Here is a 9,378-nt window from a genome sequence, read left to right on the forward strand (position 1 = left end):
CACCTCCTCCCCAGCAAGGAACTGCCGGGTGGTTCTCTTCAAATGTCTTTTTAATGACTTCAACACCAGTGCCAGAACTCACAATTTAAACAGCCTCATTTCTTTATTCCATGCAGTTTCCTGCCTTGATGGAGGTAAAACCTGGTCTTGTAAATAAATAACATCCTAAGTAACACTGCAAGTCCACATGAGGCCTAGTTTTCTTGGAGGGTGGAATATCCAGGGACCTGTTGTGGTGTCCGAAGGCCTCCATGTAGCTGCCACTGGACAAGGCTGCAGGAGAGGCATGGGATGAGGATGCTGCTGTCCTGAATGTGACCTTTCTTCTGAGCTTCTGTCCCCTTCTACAATTCACTGCTGCCCAAACAGGCCAAGAACCACCCCTCCTGTCAGAGTGCATGCAGTACAACCCAAGACAAATCTCCCTGCAGCAGGTTCTCTTACACAGGCACTTCATACCCTGAGTTATGGGAAGCCAAGATTTTGCATCACTTCAGCTCTCAGCATTCACTGCCTCATCCAGCTGATTTGCAGAGTTAACGCTGCACTTAGGATTTCCTCACGAAGACCTGGATTCGGGCCTTGAGCAGTGGGAAGAGTGGCTGGAGCCACTCGGGGTGGTTATGCCCACAACACTGTGCACTTGTACATGATCTGTGAGGCTGAAGCGGCCTGCAGCTCTGACTCAGAATCTATAAAAACCAAGCCCCAAGCCAACCTTGCTAGTTCTTAGTGGGAAGCTCTTATCAAACTCAACTTCTTGGGCACTTCACCTGAACCTATTTAGAAAATACTTCACTAATGAGGATGGCAATACAGGAGGCCCAAGAAAAAGGCGAATGAGTGAAGTTTTAAGGAGTGTATAGTCACCTACGTTTTAGGAACCGACACCATAGTTTTCTACCTCCTTTACCAAATTCTTCACACAATGAAGCTTGCTCCTGGTGGCGGCGGCCACCTTAGGCATGACAAAACTCTTGGCGCACAAAATTAACTTAGCAAGTTTTAAAAGAAAATGTTAAATTCTTAAGAAAAAGAAAATGGCAGCAAAACCTCAGAACTCCTGTGCAATGCCTGTAGTCTGCCCACCTACTAAATAAAGAGAACACCAAACCAGCCCAAAGCTATGCAAGTGGCAGGCTGCCCTGGCAGGCCAACTATGGCAATGCGGGGAGGGAGCAGGGTGCAACTGTGCTGGAAGAAGTGAGAGGAGGTCTTGCTTCTTGAATCTCCAACTTTCCACCTTGGGAGCCCCCAATCCTAACACTGCACTTTGTGGGTAGGTTTATCCAACCATATTAAGGGACAAAAAGGGACAGACCCAATTCTCAGTTTCTTCCTGTTTCTAGCAGGGGAGGAAGGCAATGGCTTCAATCCCTCTGCTTCTCAGTAAGAAGGCAAAATCTTCTGAGACCCAGGCAGATGGGATGTTGGAAGATCGTGCATCTTCTCCCAATTAAGGATGGGTGCACATGCTCCTGAGAAAGACAGTTCTCTGAGCACACAATCCTGAAGGCTTCTAGCACCAACAACTAACTCCTATCCTCTCTCTGCAGAGGTGAAGGGCTGTGGAGGTGGGAGAGCCCTTTGCCCATTGCATGCCACCTGAAGTGCTCACCAAGAGTGGGCGAGCATTGGTGTGGCTATACCTCTCCCGGTTCGCCCCTCTCAGAACCCTGTCAGTGTAGCTCAATGAATGCCTCCAGCTCCTCGGGGATGAAGCCCTTGTAGGGGATTTTATTCTTGTCTAGGGCACGGGCTGCAAGGCACTGCAGGGTTACGTAGTTGAAGGGCTGAATTGTGCTCTTAGCCAGCAGCTTCTCATCCAGCAGCTCGTAGGCCGTTTTCTTGAAGGCATTGGTGGCATCCATGTGGGCCCCTGCTTCTATCAGGGCGTTCATGATACCCGGGCAATTGTTGTGGGCTGCTATGTGCAGCGGGGTGTTGTTGTCGAAGTCCCGACTGTCTGGGTCAGCCCCGCAGTCGAGCAGTACCTTGACCACCTGGAGGGAGGGGAATCTGCCCACCGGGTATCGGCCTACATTCGTGGTATCCTTGTCCACGGCCATGTGCAAAGGGGTGAAGCCATTCTTGCCCCGGGGGGCACACTTCAGCAGCCGGTAGATGGTCTGGTGCTTCAGATGTTCCTGGTCTGGTGTGCATTCCACTTTCTCCAACAGATAGAGCAGGTGGAGGATGATGGCCAGGGTCTTGGTGAACTGGACTGAGTCTCCGGGCTCCTTGGGCAGTTGCAGGGCTCGTTCCACTTCTCGGACCCCTTTACAGAGCACCCCCATGAGGTCTGCAAAGCCGATTTGTGTGCCCTGGCTGCCCTTGGCTGTGCGGTCCTGAAGCACATAAGAGAAGAGTTCAGCAAAGGAGAGGAAGCTGCTGGCGGTCATGGGGCTCAGAGGCTCCAGGTTGTTCTGTTGCATGTCTAGGGCATATTTCCACAAGCGGATACAGCGCTCGAAATCGCCCGAATCAGCGTATACTGCGCCCCTGTAACGGATATAATAGGAAGTGTCTGGGTGAGAGGGACCAAGGATGCGCTCTCGGATCAACAGGGCCTGCATGCGCATCTCATCCGGGTCGGTTATAAGTGCCTCTAACTCCTCAGCAGTGTTTACCTCCCTGGAATAGTCATAGGCCAAGACCAGCTGCGGGGGCTCTGGTTTGGGCAGATATGCGCCCCCCTGGTGACGTAACTCCATAGCTCGTCTCCAGTGTTTCAAGGCCCCAAGCAGATCACGCTTCTTATCCACATACGTGGCTCCCAGCAATTCCAAGGCTTCCACAGCAGCTTCCCGGCTGGTGGGGCAGCAGCTCTCATAAGATTCACTACTAGGTGGTTCCTCTGGGGAGGAATTGCAACAGCTGGCCCCCTGGGGCATCACACATCCCGGACTGGTGGAGGGGCCTTTTTGGGCAAGCCCTGGCTGCACTTCCTTCCCAGCAGGCTGCTCCTGGATAAGGTATTCCACGATGTTGGTGTGGCCAGTCACGCTGGCCGCCAGCAACGGGGTCATGCCATAGCCATCGCGTTCCATGCGGGCATTGCACCCAAGCAGCAGCTGCAGGATCTCCAGGCTGCCGGACTCGGCGCAGTCATGCAGGGCCGTGTTACCCTTGGCGCTGCGCCGGTTCACCTGGGCGCCCTGCTCCAGCAGGTAGCGGGCGATCTCACGGTGGCCCTTGTAACAGGAGATCATGAGGCATGTGTGTCCATGCCGGTTGGCCACCTCCAGGTCGGCTTGGTGCTCACCCACCAGGTAGCGCACTACTTCTAGGTGTCCATCGAAGCAAGCGGCACGCAAGGGCGTGGAGTTGGTGCGCGTGGTGCGGTTCACCGAGGCCCCGCGGCGCAGCAGGCTCTGCACCACGTCCAGATGGCCGGCGGCTGAGGCGGCCCAGAGAGGAGGCGCGCCCTCGATGGTCTCGCCATCGAAGTGCACCGAGCCGCCCGCCTCCACGCTCGCGCCGCACCGGTCCACTAGGTACTCAACCACGTCCAGATGGCCGTAGCGGGCGGCAATGAGCAGTGGCGTCCCCTCGCCGGCCACCTCGCCTGTCAGCTCATCCAGCTCCTCCTGGGTCCGGCCGCTGAGCAGCTTTTGAAGCAGCTGAAGCTTGCCGTCGCGGGCGGCATTGTACACAGCGGTGCGCAGGTCCATGGTTTGGACCTCCGCCAGGCCATTGGCCGACCGCCGGGACACCGGGAGACGGCGGGCTACAGCCCGGAGGGACAGGGTGCAACCTTCACCGTCTCCCCCGCCGCCATCTTAAGGGCTTCTTGGACGAAACAAAATGGTTGCCGCTGCCTGATGGCGTTCGCTAATGGGAGCGCGTAGAAAAAATGTAGTCCCTTGAGCCGGCCTGCTCTGTAGGATATGGAAGGACCTGTGAGGTTTGAGGACTATATCTCCCAGAAGTCTGCGGGCCAGCCTCAGCGAACTGGTAGCACAGTGCATGGTGGGAATTGTCGTTCCACTTGCTGCCAATTGCCTCGGAAACTGAACAGAGGACTACAATTCCCGAGATGCAATGCCATCGCAATAACTTATGGGCCCGAAGAAAGTTACGTGGCTGCCTCAATGCTTATGCCAACCGGAAACGGAAGCGGGAGCCAAAGACTACATTCCCCAAAAGGTATTGGGAGCAATTTGGCGCCAATTATAGAGTGAAGTCTGGCTAAGCTGGCCAAACGATCTGACTCAGGCTTCTGACAGGGGGCGCTCGGGAGAGGAAGGAAAGTCGACAGGGCCAGGATGTTAGGGAAGCAGGAAGTACAGTTGGTCCTAAGGGTCAGTGTCTTGCACTCACTCTCATTCATTTATTCTTCCGTTCACTCATCCATTAATAATATCAACTGAAGACGGTTGCCACCAAGTTAGTGCCACCAGAAATCCTTGGGGTGGGGTAAAGCCGAGAGACTAGTGATAACAGCTCAATTGTGATATAGCTTGGGTGTGGAAAGGCTGGGCTGTGGGACAGCTTAGGTGTGAGACAGCTCAGTCCAAATAGCTCCAGTGAGGGTATCTTGCTGCTTCAGTTCTGGTGTTACAGCCCCTGCTTGTAGGGAAACAGGGCACTCGTTGAGGCGCGGGGGAAACTGGCTTATACAGAGGAGTCTAGGCTCATGACCCTGATTGGTCCATTTCTATGCAAATGAAGGCTCCAAATCCTCAGTTTGATTGGTCCCTAACACTCCTACCTTGAGAGGTGAGGACTGTGTCCCCCATCCTTGAATGTGGGTGGACTTGTGGCTGCTTTTGTTAAGTAGATTAAATAGTAAACCTAGGCAGCAAGGAAGAGGGAGACGTGTCTCACCCACTAACTCAGCAGTCCTGAGCCTGGTCCAATAACATCGCCAGGTGTTCCAACATCATAGGAAACACCATGCTAACACTTTGAAATTCTGTGTATCGTTTCCACTACCTGGGAAAGATAGCCTTTGAAACTATTTATTCATCCCAAGGTCTAGAAGGTGGAAGAGGAGGGAGTTCACAGTGCCCAAAGAAAAAAACCATAAAACAACTTTGGTGAATTGCCTACTTCTGGTCACTGTTTTACAAGGGAGTCTCTAGCTAGTACTTAGAGAAAGAGCCCATACATGATTTTGGGTAACTGCCCCAACTTTAGTTAACTGCCTCCTGTCCCGTCTTTATGACAAGATGAACAGATGTGATCTGGAGCAAGATAAGGATTCAGGCTAATATACACCCACACATACCTTTGTTTTGGTAGCCATGTCCCCCCACCCCCACCCCAGGAAAGCTGACACCACCTTTACCATCAATTAAAATGTAACTCCTTCACCCCCATCCCACCAACTGTATAAGTCCTCAGGACAAAGGACCTAGTGCTCTTGCCAGCTTGTTTTTTGCCACCCAAGCTCTGGCCTTTCACCCCCACCTCGGCAAGGCCCATTCTTTTCCACAAGAACTTATCACTAATAAACCCTGCTTACATGCTAATAGATGCTCTGATCTCTAATGCTTTACTGTCTGCAAGAAGAACTGAGTTTCTCCCATAACACTTGGACCAGTGGTGCTGGGATTTCTGAGTTTAGGATATAAAAGGTCGCCAGATTCCCCTGTTCTCTCTCTCTGTCTTTAAGGGTCCCAAAGGAATTTTTTTATTCAATTGGGTTATAGGATTTTTTTTTTCAATTTTGGTACTAATCAGAAATACTCAATATCAATTCTGTGTAATCCACTGTTCTCTTCAGATGCCCACTTTGGGGAACCAGCCACCATAAAAGAAGTTAAGGCCATCATGCTGGACAGACCACGTGTAGACCCTCTTGTCTGCTGTCCCAGCTGAACCCAGCCTTCCAGCCATCCCCTCTGGGATGTCCCCTGTGTGAATGGAACCGTTTTGGACCTTCCAGACCAGTCATCCACCAGCTGACACCACACACAGGTAACAAAAGAAGCTCCCTGCCCCACCTTCAAACTGAACACTGCCCAAATTCCTGACTTACAGAAACCATGACATTTAAGAAAATGATTGTTTTAAGTCTGTATATTTTGGAGTAGTTTGTGATGCAACAATAGTAACTGGGACTGTGTTAAGTGCAGCTTGTGGCTTCAGTTTGCCTGTCTATAATTACTAACCAAATCACACAGTTCCCCAAGAGTTTGTTTACTATGTGTGTTTCCTCTCTGGGGAACTCCCTGTTCATTGGGAAAATATGCCATGGTTTAGTTTCTAAGAAACAGTCTCAATGTGGTCTTGAGAGACTGCATAGATCTGTGCTGGTTAGCTCAGCCTGAGGTATTGGCATATGTCTTTGTTTCACTTGTTTAGCCATTTTTATTGATACTGTAAGCACCTACTTTGTTTTGGGTCATGTGCTACAAGCTGGGGATGTGTAGGTGAGCAGGCAGACACTGTTCTCAAGAACCCAGAATCTAATTAAGGACGGTAGCCTAGATCAAGCTCTGTGGTCAGGGGTGTAGGACCCCAGAGGACGAATAGATTGTACCTGCCTGGGGAGGGAAGGAGGGAGTTGGGAGATGTTTCATTGATAGACAAAGAATTTTTCAGGTAGTTACTAAAAGAAGCAGTGTTCTATATTATTCTAGTTATCTGTTTTGGCTTAGCTAATTACCCCAGGCTTACTGACTGTGGTGGACTGAATTGTGTCCTCCCAGAATTTACATGTTGAAGCCCTAAACTGCAACGTGACTGTGTTTGCAGACAGAGTCTTTAGGAGGTGCCGTGCAGCCCTGACAGTCACTCAGGGTCATTTCCACCCCATGGTATTTTCTGGGAGAAGCTTCTGAGAGACTTTCTGGGAGACTTTCACTAAGTCTGACCTGCTTCAAGGGGAGAGAATCAGGCGCCATCCTTCCAAGGAGAGGGAATTAGATGTTGGAGAAATGTCAATAAGTTTGGAGATATGTTGTAAAATCACATAGAGCAAAAACCCAGGGGACAGACCACAGGGGAGGCATGGCGCATTCAGTACCTCACTGAGTCACTCACTCCATGCCTACAAGAGAGCATTTCAGGGGGATTCTTTGCCAACAATGAGGAGACACTTCCTTCTCTTTAAAAGTCCCAAAATCAATTATGCAATTGGCTCTTTTTTATAATATACTGAATGAGACAGTCAGAGGTAAACACATCTATCAAAGGACATTTCAACAAAGTCTTCTTGATTTTTCCTTCAAGATAAGACATTGCTGAGTAGTAAACATTGTCCACACTACTTTCTTAGCTCACTATGGTGAAGTGTCCTTTTTTTATAGGAGAAGTTTGGCTTGTGAAGATACCTGTGCACACCTGAAGTCTGGGGAGTGAGAGAGAAGAGCTATGTGAGGGCATTTTAGTCACTGCTTCTCAAGCAGTGATGACTGACATCAGTGGTGTTCAATATATGGTTTTTCTTTCTCATCAAGGGCCTTAAAGGGTGACCTTCACTCATCTCTAACAGAAATCTCATTCAGTAACAGGAGTCTGTGGTTCCCTGTGACAACAAGCAAGAGAAAAACTTTTCCTTGAGTCTGAAATTTTAAAAATTGGCCCTGGCTGGTGTAGCTCAGTGGATTGAGCACGGGCCTGCAAACTAAAGGGTCATGGATTCGATTCCTGAGCAGGGTACAGGCCTGGGTTGTGGGCCAGGTCGCCAGTAGGGGGCGTGGGAAATGCAACCACACTTGACATTTCTCTCTCTTTCTCCCTCCTTTCCCCCTCTCTAAAAATAAATAAAATAAAATCTGTAAAAAACATTGAAGTGAAGTTAGCCATATTCACATAAACAGCTCAATGCATTTGGTACATTCACAGTGTCGAACAACTGTCACCTCTATTGAGTTCCAAGATGCGAGGGTGGGCAGAAGCTGGTTTACAGTTGTGAGTATGCAAAGCAAAGCAGTAAATAGCAGAGCAGTTTACTATTAACTGCTATTTACTATTAACAATAGATTGTTATCTATTAATTACTGTGTTATTTTCCATACGAAAAACTGTGAACCTACTTTTGCACACCCCTGTATTTTTATCACCCCAAAAGGAAACCCTAGCCCCATGAGCAGTCACTCCCAAGCTATATAATGTATATTTATTATATATCACATGTGTATATAAATGTAATACACTAGTATATAGGATACATGATGTTTATATTATATAATAGTATATAATATTTATAACAGAAGATAATGTATTACAAATGTTACATATATGTAAAAATATGTAAAATAATAAACAATGTATACAATATATTATAAATTCATTTGACATGTAAAAGTCAAAATAAGATGTAATGCACACATATACACACAATGTATAGATAATGTTTTCTGAATAATTCGAGGAGGTAATTTGGAGTCTTGACAACCTTTACTCTTAAGTACTTCAGTGGGCGTTTCCTAAGAAGGAGGATGCTCTTTCACAGACCCGCAGGTCAGTGATCCAAATCGGGAGCTGTAACACTGATAAGCCCCATCATGTGGTCCACCATCCAGACTCCAGTGCTTTCTATTGTTCCCATAGTGCCCTTTGCAGCTGCTCCGTGGCAGTCAGAGATACTCGCTTTTCGTGCTTTTCTTCTCTTGACCACTGGTTTATCGCTGAGTCCGGGCCAGGTGGGATAAAACAAGGGTGAAGTTTTCCCCAATAATTGTCTCCCCTGCTTTCTGTCAAATCTCCCTTCTCTGCCCTGAGGAGCACATTCTGTAACCTGACTGGTCACTGCCAGTTAAAAAGTCTTGACCTGTCAACAATTTCCATCTCAAAGCTTTCTTCAGACCCTTGGCTGACCGGTGATGTTACTGGGAAAACTTGGGATGATGTGGAGGCCCCTGGAACCCTTCTCTGTGCCCAGTCCCTTCTGCCTCACTTTGCACGTGTGCCCAGTGTGTTGTTTCTGTCCACCCCTCAGTCACTCAGCTGGGGCAGGGCCAGGGAGAGGGGTGTCTGAGTGTACCAGCAGGTATGGGCTCTGACCACTCGTGCAGGTGCTCTTTCTGGATCCAGGAAGACAGGCATGGAAGAGAACAGATTCCTGAGCCAGATGTGGGTTGAGGGAGGAAACTCAGCTATTTCCTTGTGATGCTGCCTGCCTGTTGTCATGGAAACCCAAGCCACTCTCTTTTGAAGGACCTATTAAGATAGAGGATATAATCAGCGCCCTCTCTGGCAGACCCCCCACCCTCCCTAGACGATGCAGCAGCATCTGAGTTCTGCCCTCACACCCCTCTTTAGCCTTGGCTGAAGATGACTCGCTGTGTGACCATGAGTCTCCATTCCTGTCTACATCTTGGCCTCCTCCCCTGTGGAAATGACAGAGGGACACGTCACAATTGCCGCAGTGTCTGTGTGTACCAGACTATGAGAAGAGTGTAAGATAGTGGTTCAAAATGCAGA

At 49.2% G+C, this 9,378-nt stretch overlaps 1 protein-coding gene across 1 annotated transcript; it reads right to left on the reverse strand.

The window, feature by feature from the left end:
• Nucleotides 1–78: 78 nt before the first annotated feature.
• FEM1A (fem-1 homolog A) lies at nt 79–3,820 on the reverse strand. Its single transcript, XM_045831209.1, has one exon. It carries the CDS (start codon nt 3,672–3,674, stop codon nt 1,680–1,682), a length of 1,995 nt encoding a protein of 664 aa, XP_045687165.1. The 5' UTR covers nt 3,675–3,820; the 3' UTR covers nt 79–1,679.
• Nucleotides 3,821–9,378: the final 5,558 nt, after the last annotated feature.

This window comes from Phyllostomus hastatus, unplaced genomic scaffold (assembly GCF_019186645.2).
Source record: "Phyllostomus hastatus isolate PE091 unplaced genomic scaffold, TTU_PhHast_1.1 phas_contig_159, whole genome shotgun sequence".
Classification (NCBI taxonomy): domain Eukaryota; kingdom Metazoa; phylum Chordata; class Mammalia; order Chiroptera; family Phyllostomidae; genus Phyllostomus; species Phyllostomus hastatus.

Bases quoted from the DNA above. Each gene is read 5' to 3' on its own strand.
- FEM1A (XM_045831209.1), bottom strand. From the start codon at position 3,674: ATGGACCTGCGCACCGCTGTGTACAATGCCGCCCGCGACGGCAAGCTT.